Source organism: Aquarana catesbeiana, linkage group LG01 (genome assembly GCF_042186555.1).
Source record: "Aquarana catesbeiana isolate 2022-GZ linkage group LG01, ASM4218655v1, whole genome shotgun sequence".
Classification (NCBI taxonomy): Eukaryota; Metazoa; Chordata; class Amphibia; order Anura; family Ranidae; genus Aquarana; species Aquarana catesbeiana.
This window is the reverse complement of record NC_133324.1, coordinates 580,989,909-581,007,002: the sequence shown is the minus strand read 5'-3', so window position 1 is coordinate 581,007,002 and position 17,094 is coordinate 580,989,909. Positions and strand designations below refer to the sequence as shown.

At 42.2% G+C, this 17,094-nt stretch overlaps 1 protein-coding gene across 2 annotated transcripts in view; it reads right to left on the bottom strand.

Annotated features, from left to right (window-relative positions):
- LIN54 (lin-54 DREAM MuvB core complex component) overlaps positions 1-17,094 on the bottom strand; it is an 84,115-nt gene that overhangs the window by 43,205 nt on the left and 23,816 nt on the right. The window contains exons 5-7 of one of the 2 annotated variants that reach the window (XM_073597853.1): positions 16,725-16,880; positions 10,625-10,838; positions 3,354-3,427 (exon numbers count right to left, since the gene is read on the bottom strand). In XM_073597853.1, coding sequence (XP_073453954.1) covers positions 3,354-3,427; positions 10,625-10,838; positions 16,725-16,880 — 444 coding nt within the window. The remainder of the gene's footprint in view (positions 1-3,353; positions 3,428-10,624; positions 10,839-16,724; positions 16,881-17,094) is intronic. The other variant, XM_073597854.1, reaches the window with a different exon arrangement.

Here is a 17,094-nt window from a genome sequence, read left to right as displayed (position 1 = left end):
GTAAAGTCCCAATGTATGGCTATGAATCTGATACAAGAGAGTCCCAAACATAGGCTAAATACGAATGTTGGACTGATGTAGAAATCTTTTGTATATCATGAGTTGTACGATCATGGGAAGTGAATAGATGGAATACGCTTACCAGCAGGAGTGGATTCGGATGCCGGTGACATCGAATCAAACAGGCTCCGAGATCCTTAATGGAAGATGGTTGGTCCTGGAAATCCCGGATCTCGAGGGGGATCTATCCTCTATGGTCCACGTCACAACTGTCCGTTCAGAAGCCCGAGGGAGAATTCTCCGCCACAAACAAGTCTCCAGAGCATGGATGGTTCCCAAAAAGATAGATAGGACGCCAATAGTGCAGATCAAATGACGTATTTTATTGGATATAACCAATAATCAACAAACGATATAAAAACGTGATCACGTGTAAAACAATAAAATCAAGTGTAGGGAAGCGTAAGGCTCCCCGACGCATTTCGTCCACATGGACTTCAACAGGGGCAGCCCCTGTTGAAGTCCATGTGGATGAAATGCGTCGGGTGAGCCTCTTTCCTACACTTGATTTTATTGTTTTACACGTGATCACGTTTTTATATCGTTTGTTGATTATTGGTTATATCCAATAAACTACGTCACTTGATCTGCACTATTGGCGTCCTATCTTTTTGGGAACCATCCATGCTCTGGAGACTTGTTTGTGGCGGAGAATTCCCCCTCGGGCTTCTGAATGGACAGTCGTGACGTGGACCATAGAGGATAGATCCTCCTCGAGATCTGGGATTTCCAGGACCAACCATCGTCCAACCAATGTCCATTAAGAATCTCAGAGCCAGTTTGATTCGGTGTCACCGGCATCCGAATCCACTCCTGCTGGTAAGCGTATTCCATCTATTCACTTCCCATGATCGTACAACTCATGATATACAAGAGAAGATTTCTACATCAGTCCAACATTCATATTTAGCCTATGTTTGGGACTCTCTTGTATCAGATTCATAGCCATACATTGGGACTTTACTATATCCCGTCTAATATTCAATTTCTTGGTATTATGCTTCATGTGTTTCAGCTATGTATATATTGGTAACGGTCACCATGTCTGATGTGCCTTTTACCATTGGTTATCATTTTTAGCGCTGCATTTCACTTTTACTTCTATTTTAATCCCGGAAACAGAGCCTTCCATCAATGCAATGCTTGGATCTTCCAGACAGAGAATGAACCTCTACCAAGACCTGGAGTAGGGCTGTATGTAGAGAACGTACTTTGACCTAAACACAGCTTCCTTCTGAAGAAATATACCGAAGGAACCCCTGGAATTGACTGCTCCCTGAGCAAAGATTGAGGTAAAGAGTATTGCGGTGTCTTCAGCAAGCCCACCACTGGGGCTAGACGCTTTGAGAACCCTCCGGAGCTGTGACCAACCCAAAGGGAAGAATCACAAAAAAAAAAAAAAAAAAAAAACGGCTTTCCACTGCAATTACAGAAATCTTTGATAAGCCTGGAAACAAAATGCCAGATGACGATGTGCATTTACAGATGATTATGGACCCCAAAATCTACCTCTTGCAGAGAGTTTATCACTGAACAATCTAGCCTATCTGAAACAGAAGGATGTTCAGCAGCTTGAGATCCTAAGATAGACGTCATGTCCCTATTTGGCTTTGGAACTGCTACCATTTAATTGCCTCACAATAATGAGCCCATAACTTCTGCTCCAAGAGCAAATGCAAGGCAAAAGACTGACGACTCTGACAGACCCAGACAGTCCCAAGAGGTGCATTTAACCTACCAGGTTTCTGCCGGCTAAAGATGGAACAAACCACCTCAGAGACTGCCCTAAGATTTTCTGGCCTGAAATGCTCTCAAAACCCAGTAGCCTCGGATGCCTCCCTAACCCAGGTGGGGAAAGCTTACAGCGCCTGGTATCCCCGGGCAGTCTCCCATCTATATACTAACCAGGCTTGATCCTGCTTAGGCTTCCATCAACCGAGATCAGGCATGATCAAGGTGATGTGGCCGCAGTCTGAAAAATGAATGCGACATGAAACACTGCAATGCCAAACACCACAGTGGCTCAGATGCACCCGACACCACTGTCCATTGGGAGATGTGGACACCACCAGATCCCTGAAACTGAGAGGAGTGACCCTGCTTCCTCCAGCTGCCTCTCTTTTCTGGAACCATTTAACTGGTAAAACAGGTAAATAATTCATCAACTATATTATCCAACCTAATATACAGTCCTCCAAGGATGCAGGCCTAAAACCATGTTGGCTTACCTCTATGCAACCCCCATAGGTATGCAAACATGTAGGTATACAAGTATTCTTGCCATCCATGCATTTATGTATGCAGTACAAGGTCAATAAACACACACGCATGTACCCCCAGGCAAACAAGCACTCAGGCAAATAAACCCATATGCACGTAGTCCTATGCAAATAAGCACATATGTACTTGTTTACCTGGGACTACATACATATGTATACAGCTTAATGTAAATAAACATTCGTATGCAGTACAAATGAAAACATGGCAACGTGTTTAAGCAATATGCATCTATGGAAGCATGCGCTTATGCAATTAGGCAAAATATGAAAGCGAACGCTGTACACGCGCATTCATGCAACATGTGCCCATGGAAACAAGCATTTTCGCAATAAGCAAGCATGCGTTTATGCAGACATGTATAAACATGCATCTTTATGTAACCATGTATCCCTATGCAGTCATGTACCTTTATGCAATCAAGTATCCTTATGCAATCAAGTATCACCATGTATATTTAAGCAAACATGTATAACAAGCATCTTTATGCAAGCATGTATCTTTATGCGATCAAGTATCCTTATGCGATCAAGTATAACTATGTATATCTATGCAAACATGTCTAAACATGCATCATTATGCAACCATGTATTTTTATGCAATCATGTATAACCATGTATATCCAAGCAAACATGTATAAACATGAATCTTTATGCGATCACGAATAACCATGTCTATTTATACAAACATGTATCTTTATGCAACCATGCATCTTTATGCAATCATGTATAACCATGTATATTTATGCAAACATGAATATCCATGCATCTTTGTGCAACCATGAATCTTTATGCAAACATGTATAACCATGTATATTTATGCAAACATGAATAAACATACATCTTTGTGCAACCATGCAACCTTGTGCAACCATGATCATGCATCTTTATGCAAACATGTATAACCATGTATATTTATGCGAATATGTAAAACATGCATCTTCATGCATCTTATTGAGTTGATTGATTTCTCAACTATTCCTCAGAGATTCAAATGTCAATAAAAATTACACTTACTTGTTTGACAGCCTGTGCTGGAACTATAGGAACAGACATCCGCACTTGCGTAGCATTTACCACCACTGGTTTAGCTGGGGGAAGAAAAAAAAAAAGAACATTACTTGTATTATTTTGCTAAAATCTAAAAAATGTAAAATTAGTCCTGTTTCACATGTTGTCCACACCCTACAAAAAAAAGCACTGCCAATACATATTAATCTTAGACTAGATAATTAGACTAAATGACCCAAGATCCCCGTCAGCAACTGCCATAAGGACTCTTGACCTCAATGACCCGCATCTGCAATAAGAAATGCCTTATAAAGAATTCTAGCACAGTATATTTTTACAGCTTGGACCAAAGTAACTATGTATTCACCATACCTGGGCGAGTTCCCTGAAAGATGAAAAATCACTGAAGCAGACACTGATACTTGAGTGATCTCTGCTTGCCTCTGGGTCCCATGCTGAGCAGCCATCCTAATGCATTGATAATACAGGACATCAGCTCCTCAGCACGGGCGCCATTCTGAAAATGCTTTGCATTTTCTGCATGAATGCAAAATGTTCACTGATTGGACGAGGTGGATAGGTGGGGAAGTGACATCACATGCTTCACTTCATTCAATTAGAACCTCTCATTCTTCTTCTTGGCCAGGAACACTGCTGACATAATTTCTTGTGAGGTCAAGCATCTGCCTTCTCTTGGTTTCTTCTTTTTGGCTAAAGACTAACTCTATCTTCAATACCATGTTAAATCCATATTTAGGGTGCAACATGGTGCCAAGTGGACACGCATTGACATCATTCACTCACAGAGAGCCATGAATGAATGAACTACAAGTACTGTCTTCCAGTCAGACCCACTTACTCCAGCAGCCATTTCTAACCCCTCTCCTTCGACTTCAGGTGTTCATTCTTCTTCCTGTCTCACAGTGCAGGCATTTCTCTACAGTTATGCAGGAATTTATGACTCAGTGCGACGCGTTGCTCCCCCTGGTTTCAGAGGCCTAAAGCATCCACAGCCACTTTTCCTCTGCAGAATCTGACACAGATGCTTACTATTTTTTATTCCCTCTGGGATCCTTCAAAGGGTTGTTGTCAGGCACAGAATCCCTTCCTTTTTTAGAAGAGCAGAACCCACCAGCCAAATTTTAGTCAGCAGTTGTCTCACCTAAACAAAAGGAAACTGTTTCCTTTCTAATTGAGGCAGCATGAGCTATTTGAAAGTGGACCTGTACTCCCCTAAATGACCAGCTACGCAATGCTAAGGATTGACACAGGTTGACACCTTCCCATCCTGCATCAAAACATGCTTTACATTCCTCCAATTTAGGTTCCAGTTCCCATACCCACCAGTCTTCTTCTAATCTTTTGAGGTCAGAGATTCTAAGAGTCCAAGGCAAACCAAGGGATCCTAATCCACCACCACATGATGAACTGCCCTCACCAGTTTTGCCAAAGGTGGGAGGGTGCCTGATGGCTTTTGTAGAGATTTGGAATCTCAAATAGCTGATACATGGGTGAGGGAGGTAGTATAAAAAAGGCTAAAAAACAGAGTTTCACTTTCCGCCTTGATTCTTCCCATGTCTCAGCAATGTTGGCTGGACCTCTTTTTAGTCCTACAGGGATTACTCTCCCACGGGGTTATCATTCCTGTTCCCCCAACCGAAAGGTTTTAATTCAAACCTAGTTTATAATTCCAAAACCAAAAAAGAAATATTTGTCCCATCTTTAACTTTAAAGATATCCCATCATTACAGAGACTTCTTGGCATCCAACGAAATAACAAATGTATATTTACATAAACTAAAGTGATATTGAAACACTATACTATCTTTCGAGGTCATCATTGATTTCTTCGCTTGGCTGTGAGAAACCACTAAGTTTGTGGCCCTTTAATTTGGTCTTGCCTTAAATCCAAGAGTGTTCACAAAAGGTCCTCTCACTAGCTTAGGGTCTTAGAGATAGTGATTGGATATTCGATTTTGATTATCTGTTGCTACGAAAAGCAGACATCCCTGGCCTTAGACTCGTTAAATCACACCACCTTTGACCATGGAGGACATCAGATATATCAAGATTGTTGAGAAGTCATCCCTAATATCATCATGATGTACTCTGGCCTTCTCCTGGTTACTTTTCAGGCCAGGAACTTCCTGCCCCAGAAGATACTGATGAAGGTGCAGAGTCAGGTTCTGCAACTTCAATCCATGATGTCAGTCTTCCCTGTGGAGCTACATGCGAGTACTGGTGAAATTAATCTTCAAAGCAGTTCCATGTGCTCAATTCCACTCAGAAACCACGCAATGGAGCATTCTCATGGCATAGGGCAAGATGATCCCAGTTACACCCTTGAACCAAGAGGTCCCCATTATAGGGGCTCCTGCCCCTGGCACCAGGGGGCAGTTGTTTCCTTTTACAATAGACATTTGTCACAATGTATGCCACTCTTAGTTCTAGGCCCTCTGTCTGTTCAGGGTTGCTGGCCTCAGTTAGAATCAATGCTTCCAAACAACATCCAGGTGCTACAAGCAACTTGCCTGTTGTCAACTCCCCCTCCCCCCGGCCTGAATTCAATTGAACAATGCCACAGCTGTGGCTTACAATTTTTTTTTGATCTTATTATACTATCTCCATGTGGCCAATACACCTAGTATTTCCAAGACTTTGCCATCATGGTGTTTTCACACTATTTATACATGCATGCATTATTATTAATAAGTATTTTTTATCTTTTTATAATAGTCTGCTGGCATATTCCATGGGGCTATGGAGTCTGCTGTGGCTGCTTGGCAGGGGTCACCGGCTGCACCTCAGCTCTTCCCCTGGATTTGGCTAGTGGGAGGTGTCTTGTAGTTTGTCCTCAATTTGATAATTGAGTGCTATATATTCATGTAGGTCAGTGTGCCTCTGTTAGCTCTGATGAACAGGGTTCTCCTTGTAAACATGAAAGCCTCCCTTTATGTGCATGGGCATCACTTGTAATTATTGGATCATCGATGTGTCTGTTTATACACAAGTATATTTTTATTTATTTAAATTTAATGAAATGGTTATATGGTAATGCACATGGGTAGTGCACCCTCTTTGTGTGTTTTGTTAGTCTCTAAGGATCTCCCCTATCTAAATAGGGCAGCAAAGCTTGCTCATCACCAGATTTTTGATGGATTGTATGATCTGAGAAATACAGTGGAAGATTTCCCCATTTCTGTTTTTGTGATGGTCTTTTATGCATACAAGATTAGATGGCAGGCATTCATTTAGCGCTGATGGTTTTCTTCTGTGTTTAAACTGAAGAAATGGTAAAATGTACCATTTCAAGAAAAAAGAAAAAAAGAAAAAAAAAAAAAAAAACACACAAGGTCATTTTAAAATTGATGGCAGCAGCACATCTCAAAGTTGGGACAGGGTCGCATTTACCAGTGTATCATCCCCTCTTTAGACAACACTCTGTAAACATTTAGGAAAAGAAGAGACTAATTGCTGACAACAGACCTGAGCAGCGATGCTGCTAGACAGAGCCACGACGCCGAATGTTGTTTACGTTCATGTTGATGGTGGAAACCCCTGTGTGGGAAGATTTTCTGTATGAACTTTTTATGAATAAAAGGTGGGCCAGCAAGTCCTTAAAGAGCATGAATGGAGTGGACTGAAAGCCCTTTCTTGTATTAAGACAGGTATGGACTCCAGAGAGAGAGAGAGAGAGAGAGAGAATATAATTTTGCCCCTGTACAAATCATTAGTAAGATCTCATCTGGAATATGCAGTTCAATTTTGGGCACCAGTTCTCAAAAAGGATATCGGAGAACTGGAGAAAGTGCAGAGAACGGCAACCAAACTGATAAGAGGCATGGAGGAGCTCAGCTATGAGGAAAGATAAGAGGAACAGAATTTATTCACTCTTGAAAAAAGAGGAGGAGATTAAGGGGGGATATAATCACCATGTATAAATATATAAGGGGTCCATATAGTGAACTTGGTGTTGAGTTATTCACTTTACAGTCAACACAGAGGACAAGGGGGCACTCTTTCTAGAGGAAAAGAGATTTAATCTCCAAATATGGAAAGGTTTCTTCACAGTAAGAGCTGTGAAAATGTGGAATAGACACCCTCCAGAGGTGGTTCTGGTCAGCTTAGTAGACTGCTTTAAGAAAGGCCTGGATTCTTTCCTAAATGTACATAATATAACTGGGTACTAATATTTATAGATAAAGTTGATCCAGGGAAAATCCGATTGCCTCTCTGGGATCAGGAAAGATTTTTTCCCCTGCTGTAGCAAGTTGGATCATGCTTTTTTGGGGGGTTTTTCCACCTTCCTCTGGATCAACTGTGGGTATAGGATTGGGTATATGGGATTGTATGATATTTTTTTTTATTTTTTTTTTTTTATGGTTGAACTAGATGGACTTGTGTCTTTTTTCAATCTAACTATGTAACTCACTGGAAAGCACTACCATTGAGCCAACAACCCCCCAAACCATTTCTCAGCACTGATGGTGCTTTTCCAGTTGTGCAAGTTGCCTATTCCTTAGGCACTAATGCACCCCTATACCATCAGAGATGCAGGCTTTTGTGTTGAGCCTGTAAAAATCCATGATGCGCTGAAAAGATGGGGACATGTAGCTACAAGTCCTTGATGTTCACAGACACCAGAAAATCTCTATTATGCAAAAAGGCTGGGAGACCTGGTAGAGTCTATGCAAAATTTCTGGGCCCAAATACTCTTTGATCCAAGATGGACGGATGCTTCCATTTGTTTAGGAAACTGAACATGTTGAAGTAGAAACCCTTAAACAGATCTGCCACAGGAACAGGGGCACTGAAACACTGTACAATAATACATGCTAGGGATGCCTAGAGATCTACTAATATGTAGGGTGACAGAAGGTTGGAGCTGATAAACTGAGGAGGGGGCTAGGAGAGAATATCTAGCTTGTAGTCTATGGAAACTACCTCCTGCACCCAATTTCTCTAAGATGCAACCCTTCAAAAGCCCACAAAGACTAACAGACATCCCCCAGTCTGGGAAAAAGCACTTTCATGCTGAAGAGAGTTTGAGGGTTTGACAGACCTGTAGTCCCAGGACTTGCAGGAGCTTGTGCTTAAACTTAAAGGGGAAGTTCCACTTTTCTTCCTCCTCCCACCACCCCCTCCTCTATCACATTTGGATTTTTTTTTTTTGGGGTGGGGGGGGGGTTGAGGCGGGTACCAGATTTTGAAACGGTACCTGCTGAAGATCGGCCTTCCCCAGAGCCTCATAGGACACATCATGGTTCCCAGGAGACTGCAGGACCAGTCACAGAGCACAGTACAGATCGTGCATGCACAGTGGGTAGCCGGCTGTGAAGCCACAAGGAGTCACAGTCAGCTGTCCACAGTTAAAGGGGTTGTAAACCCTCATGTTTTTTTTCACCATATGCATTAAGGTGAAAAAACTTCTGATTCCCCCCCCCACCAGTTTTACTCACCTGAGTCCTGTAATTCCCACGCCGGAGACGCGCTCTTCCCCTCTGTTGTCTCAGCTCTTGATTGGATAGATGGATAGCAGCGCAGCCATTGGCTCCCGCTGCTGTCAATCGAATCCATTGATGTGGGCATCTATGGGCGCAAATGCTGGACTCGGGAGCGCGCCCACAAGGTAATCCCCCGGGAGAGCGCTTCTCCTACGGGGTTATACGAAGCGGGGAGGAGCTACCAGTGCCGCCGGGGGACCCCAGAAGTGGAGGATCGGGGCCACGCTGTGCAAAACAAACTGCACAGTGGAGGTAAGTATGACATGTTTGTTATTTAAAAAAAAAAAAAAAACAAGCTGTACAACCACTTTAAGATGCTGGCGCTTGCACCCAAAGATAGGCAAAGAGCCGGGTGGGGGAGGACCTCTCTGGATCTTGGGCCAGATAAGTGTATGTTTTTTGAAAGTCAACAGCTACAGTATTTGTAGCTGCTGACTTTTTAATTTTTTGTTTACAGGCTGAAGCTCCATTTTAAGAGTTTGACCCTGAAAAGTACCAAGAGAGACTTTTTCCCAGACTGAGCCATAGGCTTCTTTGGCTGAAAAAGGTGCGTGTTACCATCAGTAGCTAAGCATACCTCAAGATGTTGTTTCTCACATACCACACGGAGCAAGCACTTCTTATATGCGGATTTCACAGTCCAACACTTTAACCAAAGTGTTCTCTACATGTGAACTGACGTGAGACTTATGCATGAAACAAGATAGGAAACCTCTAGCGGCCAATCAAAGCTGTAGTTCAAAGCTACAGCCATTTGATCCAAACATTCTAAGACAAAGGGATCAACCATAGTGATATCTCTTCAAATAGCCTTAGACCTGTCAGTTAAGGTTTGACAGATCATGGTCATAACCAAAGCAGGATGCAAAGCAAGGCCTGCCAGAAAGTACAAGATTCTAGAAAAAAACCTCTAGACTCTTGTTGATAAGTCCTTGAGGACAGGTACATGCACCACTGAAATGGGGGATGCTTTGTTAAGACAGGACACTGTCAGATCCACAAAGAGGGAAGACCACTTTTTAAAACAGTCTTCCTCAAACAGCACAAGGCTAACAGGTGCTTGGGAGGTACAAATATTTTGTCAGAATATTTCCAGTCTTCATAAAGGAAGACCTGGAACAGTGGGTGCACCAGAAAGGTCTTGGCAGTCTTAAGAGCTATAAAGGATCCTAGACTGGGAACAACACTGGTAAAACCGAAAGACTGATCCTCTAGCTTTATCATGTTGTGCACATCATCAAAAAGAGCTTAAGCGGTCTCATATTTGGGAGTGATGGTAGAAGATCATAACTACTCACAGGCAGGTTCATTCAGTCAAACTAGACAGATTTAGCATCAGGCAGTCTGAGCGGCTGATAACTTGGAGGCCATGGGCAAACTTAGATGCAGAATCTGCAAGAGAATGTGTAGGAGCACGATTGTGGCTTCTGAATTCAGATTCAGAATCGGCAAACATTTGCATAGTTTGGCCCATAAAGTCATGCATGACTGATGAATAAACCTCCCTAGACAGAGTAGAAGCTAGGAAAAGCTAGGAAAAACGCAAAAGATGACCTAGACCCTAGGAGCAGAGGGCACAGAGATTTTAGGCTGCACACATCAACCAGACATGAATATCCAGTGTAGATATAGAGCTTGGAGAGGGAATGAAAAGCTGATTAGGGCGTATATATACACTGCCTGGCCACTGTCCAAAAATTAAAAAAACCAACACAGTACTCATGCATATTATACCTGGCCACATACATATAAGCTAGATACAGAAAATCATACCTTGCTGGAGAGGCTGAGTGCTGGTGCTTGGGTTCTGACCAGATGTGGCGCTGCTTGCTGTTGATGTAGTAACAAGCCTTACATAATGAAATTTGCTTCCAGGGACTTGAATCTGCTGCACATTTGGAGCTGCTGCAAGCGGTATAATTGTTTTGAACTGTGGTGTTGCATTAACACCACCAACTGTTATTGTCTGAACTGTTGGTTTTACAGTCTGAAGAAAAAAAAAAAAAAAAAACAGACAAATTACATGTAATTTAGAGATCAATAGTATGAATACACCTTTTTAATTTTTAGAAAATCGTTGCACTTGCCGTAAAAGCCTTTTTCTTGAAGTCCATTGAGGGACACAGAAAGACAATCAGGTTTTACAGTGCTCAGGATTGGACAGTGGCAAAGAAAAAAAAAAGAAGTAAGCCAGTCCAAGATAAGCTCTTACAACTAGCATGCCGCAGTTTTGTATCTAAGCAGTACTGAGAGTTTGATCATAAACAAAGTTGGGTGTGACCTGTGTACCTCAACAGACTTCAAGAAAAGGATTTTACGGGGAGCAAAAAAACCCTGTTTTCTTTCTCATCCATTGAGCAACACAGAAAGAGTTCAACCTTCACCTGCAGGACTTTCAAAAGCAGTTAAATAAGGGGTGGGCAACAGCGAGAAAATACCAACAGGAGCCCTAAACAAAAGAAAAATAAAGACTGCCTGCAGATAAAAGAGCTGCCTGAAGGACCTTATGCTAAGATGGCATTGGATAAGTACTGAATATCAAACCTGGTAAAACTTAGAAATCTTGTGAACCAAAGACCATGTGGCAGGGTTGCAAATCTGGGAAACAGTAGCCTGATGCCATAGAGTTTAAGAAGCACTCAAAGTAGTAAGTGCAGAGTGTGCCTTGACAGTAAAGGCAGTGACCTGACCTTGAGACCATAACCTTGGAGAATCACCTAAGGTTGAGGCCTTGCATTTCTTACCAAGTAAAGTATGCCTTCCACATAAGGTGTTAAACATGGTGAGAAGTAGACTTTCTAACTTTTAACAATGTTGGAATTACTTATTCAAAGATGGACCCTGTCCTTTAGAACCTTGGTTTCAAAAGCCATGCTGTTAAAGATTGAAGCCGGATAGTAAATTGGTCTTTGAGACAGCAGATTCAGATGATTTAGAAAAGCCCACAGAGCATCTGCTAAGAGTCTTATCAGGTCAGAATATCACATAGGCCTGGCCAATCCCAAAGCTATAAAAAAAAAAAAAAATAACAGGAATGTACTCCATCCTGAATCCCATCTCGATCCTGCATCTGATGAAGTAGTAATATCAGGGGAGGAAAAGCATAGATCAGAGTGTACTGATCCCACAGAGCAAAATGAGCATCCACTGCTTTCGCTAGGAGATGCCTATACCTTGTGACAAACCTGTCCAGTTTCTTTTTAAAACTGGAGGCCAGGGGGGTCTACATGCAGTGTCCCCCACCCGTGACACAGATTCTGAAACACCTCTGGATGTAGGGACCACAGCGCCCCCCCCCCCACCTCGCTTTCAAAAATCCAGACACTACCGGCTTAGGAAGTCAGTCTACCATAGTGCAAACTTTCTGGTCAGATATTTTTGTAATTCATTATAAATTTTTTGACACATCTTTATCACCAGACCCAACTGTAGCTCTCCTGAACAACAAACCCATGTCTTTGACCCACAGCCAGTTTAAACTTCTGCTTCATGTCAATACTGCTGCCAAACAGACCATAGAAAAATCCTGGAAATCCACGTCCTTGTGTGTACTCGTGGAAAAACACAGAATTACTACCCAAGCAATGATTGCTGTTCTATTAGATAAAGTTCCTAAATTTGAGACGCTATGGAACTCTTGGGTGACCCATTTCCTACCCCCTGGTTTTGATGAAACATTACTACTCCCATAATATCTCCAGTTAACTTTGTTCACACTACCCTTGAGTCTGCCACCACTCTCCTATCCTCCCCTAGGGGGGTCCACTAGCCCGCCCTCCCCTCCCCAGCCTCTCCCCTTTCCTTTCTTTTGCTCCTTTCTACTCCTTTTACGCACTTGTCCCCCGTCCTTCCCACTTCATTCTCATCTCTATCGTTCCCATTCTACCCCTGCAGCCTTGCTACCCCTGGCTTAAGCATCTAGCTAGGCCTACCCGTTAGTATGCCCCCATTGCCCACCCTGATGTACAGTCTCTCAGTACTTTTGTGCTCTTTGGTAAAGTCACCCATTGGGGTGCCAAACTGCTCCCTCTGTTATTTGGGCATGGTTCGGAGCCCTATGTAAATGCACTCCTCCCTATTCCACCATCCCCCTGTTTTTTTTTACCTGGGCTGTTAATAAATTGCTTACGCCTAGAATTTCATCCTACCTTTGTGTAGCTTTGTGGGGGATTATCCTCCCTTGATGTTTGCCACGTGCCCTTTTTGACCCTGCATGGTCTTTTCCATGCTCTAGCTTTTGTTATGTTGTACTTGCTATATACAGTGCCTTGCAAAGGTATTCACCTCCCTTGGCTTTTTACCTATTTTGTTACATTACAGCCTTTAGTTCAATGTTTTTTTAATCTGAATTATATGTGATGGATCAGAACACAATAGTCTAAGTTGGTGAAGTAAAATTAGAAAAATATATACATAAAACTTTTTTTCAGAAATAAAAAACTGATAATTGGCATGTGCGTATGTATTCGCCCCCTTTGTTATGAAGCCCATAAAAAGCTCTGGTGCAACCAATTACCTTCAGAAGTCACATACAGGGGGTCCCCGGGTTACGAACGAGATAGGGACTGTAGGTTTGTTCTTAAGTCGAATTTGTTTGTAAGTCGGAACAGTACCTTTTTTAAGTACAAATCCAGTCTCAGAGTCAGGAAGTGAGATTAAATCCATCTAATGAGGATACAGACAGTATAATTTTTTTTATTTTAATTATTCTTTACTTTTTTTAATTACTTTGTTTTTTTTTTTTTAATTTAATTAATACTGTATTTCTTATTTTTTTTATTTTTTTATAATTTTTTTTTCACTTAACTTTATTGCTATCACACAGGAGAAAACAATTCCCTGTGTGATAGCAATTGGAGGTGACAGGTTCCCTTTATTGACCCTGTCACCTCCTAGCACTGCTAGATTTTCTGTCAGAGCTGAGAGGGGAGGAGCACAGCTCTCCCCTCTCACTCTTTACATGGCGGCAGGGACAGGAGGAACAGGTACAGTACACTGCATATTAAGCATATTACAGTACTGCTCACAGGCTGTTACAGGCTGCTCACCTGATGGCACAGCAGGGAGATGGATAGATGCTGTGTCCAGGCAGGCCGGCCGCGGTGCACCTCCGCGGGGCAGCGCTCGTAGGAAAGACCGGGGATCCTGGAGGCTTCACTAGGCCGGACAAGGCCACGGTGACGTCACTCGGGCCCCGTTCGTAAGTAGGGGTCGTTCGTAAGTCGGATGTTCGTAGGTCGGGGACCCCCTGTAATTAGTGAAATGATGTCCACCTGTGTGCAATCTAAGTGTCACATGATCTGCCATTACATATACACACCTTTTTGAAAGGCCCCAGAGGCTGCAACACCTAAGCAAGAGGCACCACTAACCAAACACTGCCATGAAGACCAAGGAACTCTCCAAACAAGTAAGGGACAATGTTGTTGAGAAGTACAAGTCAGGGTTAGGTTATAAAAAAAAATATCCAAATCTTTGATGATCCCTAGGAGCACCATCAAATCGATCATAACCAAATGGAAAGAACATGGCACAACAGCAAACCTGCAAGGAGACGGCGGCACACCAAAATTCATGGACCGGGCAAGGAGAGCATTAATCAGAGGCAGCACAGAGACCTAAGGTAACCCTGGAGGAGCTGCGGGGTTCCACAGCAGAGACTGGAGCATCTGTACATAGGACGACAATAATCCATACACACCATAGAGTTGGGCTTTATGGCAGAGTGGCCAGAAGAAAGCTATTACTTTCAGCAAAAAGCAAAATGGCACATTTTGAGTTTGCGAAAAGGCATGTGGGAGACTCCCAAAATGTATGGAGGAAGGTGCTCTGGTCTGATGAGACTAAAATTGAACTTTTTGGCCAGCAAAGAAAACGCTATGTCTCACGCATACCCATCACATCACCCAAAGAACACCATCCCCACTGTGAAACATGGTGGTGGCAGCGTCATGCTGTGGGGATGTTTTTCAGCAGTCGGCACTGGGAAACTGATCAGAGTTGAGGGAAAGATGGATGGTGCTAAATACAGGGATATTCTTGAGCAAAACCTATACCACTCTTTGTGCGATTTGAGGCTAGGACAGAGATTCACCTTCCAGCAGGACAATGACCCCAACACACACTGCTAAAGCAACACTTGAGTGGTTTAGGGGGAAACATGTAAATGTGTTGGAATGGCCTAGTCAAAGCCCAGACCTCAATCCAATAGAAAATCTGTGGTCAGACTTAAAGATTGCTGTTTACAAGCACAAACCATCCAACTTGAAGGAGCTGGAGCAGTTTTGCAAGGGGGAATGGGCAAAAATCCCAGAAGTAAGATGTGGCAAGCTCATAGAGACTTATCCAAAGCGACTTGGAGCTGTGATAGCCGCAAAAGGTGGCTCTACAAAGTATTGACTTTAGGGGGGTGAATAGTTATGCACATTGACTTTTTCTGTTATTTTGTCCTATGTGTTGTTTGTTTCACAATAAAAAAAATAAAAATAAATCTTCAAAGTTGTGGGCATGTTCTGTAAATAAAAATATAGAGAGAGAGAAAAACTTTGCGCTCAGGATAGCAACAATATTATAGCAGGTTGCAGCCTCCCCTAATCAGTGCCTGGAATGGGACTGAAGAACGTAATGATGTGCAGGTGTGGGGTTGGTGGCACTACCTACTGACTAACTTATAAGGATGAATATAGTGGCAATAAGTTTGCCAGTGGTGAATGCGTGTACGGAAGGGTTACCCCGATAATGCAGGCTCCATGCATCCATACCAATGTGCAAAAAATAAAAGAAATTTAAAAAATGTGCAATACACAGATAAAAATAAATATTAAGTGAATCCCAATAAACTATATATATATATATATATATATATATATATATATATATATATATATATATATGCAGAAGAATAACCTTGAGAGATAAAACTCATGGGGTTCCATGTACCATCAAAAAAACCTTAATGTCCAAAAGATAAAAAATATATATACACATTATGTGCAAAAATGTATAAAACCCAAAACCAGCAAAATCCAGTGACACATGTGTAGTCATAAACCATAATAAAAAAAATCAGCATGAAGATATAAAATATATATAGAAAATTATTTGTGAAGCTCCAAAATGACCAGCAAAAAAAAAAAAAAAAAAAAAAAAAAAAAGTGCTCAAGTGACTCTTGTGTTCAGAGAATCGAGTGACTTCTGTGCTCCCCCTGATGGGTCCCCAGTCACCAGCTCCCTGCACCCCTGCAGGGGTAATGGGCATGTAAAGATAGCCTGGGATGGTTCCTGGTATCTCTCCTAGTGGTCCACATGTGGTATCTGTGGTCTGTAGGGCCTAAATCTAGGCCATTAGGGGGTCATGAGTTCCTAGTCTCGAGGTAGCTGAAAAGAGCCATAATGCAGGTTAAACCCCCACATCCAGTGAAGCGGGGTCCAGGTATGGCACTTTAAGTGAGGCTTAGAAAAAGCCGATCCAGGTAGCTGCATAAAACTTAGCAGCAATGTGGCAGGAATCTTGAAAAACAGTAGCCATCAAAAAAGTTGAACCTTTTTCAGCAGAGCAGACATGTTCATCCTCCTAGGACACTAGCAAAAAAATGAAGCATGCTGGGCAGATGGGGTTTATCCTGGGCTGGCCCCCAACTTTTCTGTTTGCCAGTGTTCAATCCTCCTGTAGGTGGCTGAATTACCCGACAGTACAGGCCTTCCAGTTTCCCTGAATTGATTGTATTAATAACCAACTCATTATAAATATTGAATTGAAATGTTGAACCAATTACAAAATCATGTACTTCTGGTCTCATGATATTTTTGAAAAATTAAAATGTAAGAAAAATTTAGACTATCTCACTGGCAGAAATAAAACCACAGTGATTACCTGAGCGGTTGTACAATTAGTAATAGCCTTTGCGGGAGAAGAGGAAGTGGATGTCTGAACACTCAGAAGCTGCTGACCAAGGGCCATACTTATGGGCACACCAACTGTCTTCTGAGGAGAGCTGGAGGGCTGGGATGCAACCGATACCACTGTGACCTGAGGAGTATTACAGAATAGATAAAAAAATGTTGAAATGGAGAGGAAAAAAAAAAAGGGAAAAGGGATCTTTACATTAACCCATTTACTGCCAGGTCATGCTTTTCATTTGTAACCATATATTTTCTGAAAGCACAGGAGGCTAAAATAAAAAGATGGTGCTCCTAATTTTGTACATCCCACAATAGTTATTCATACAAGACATTGTAAACAA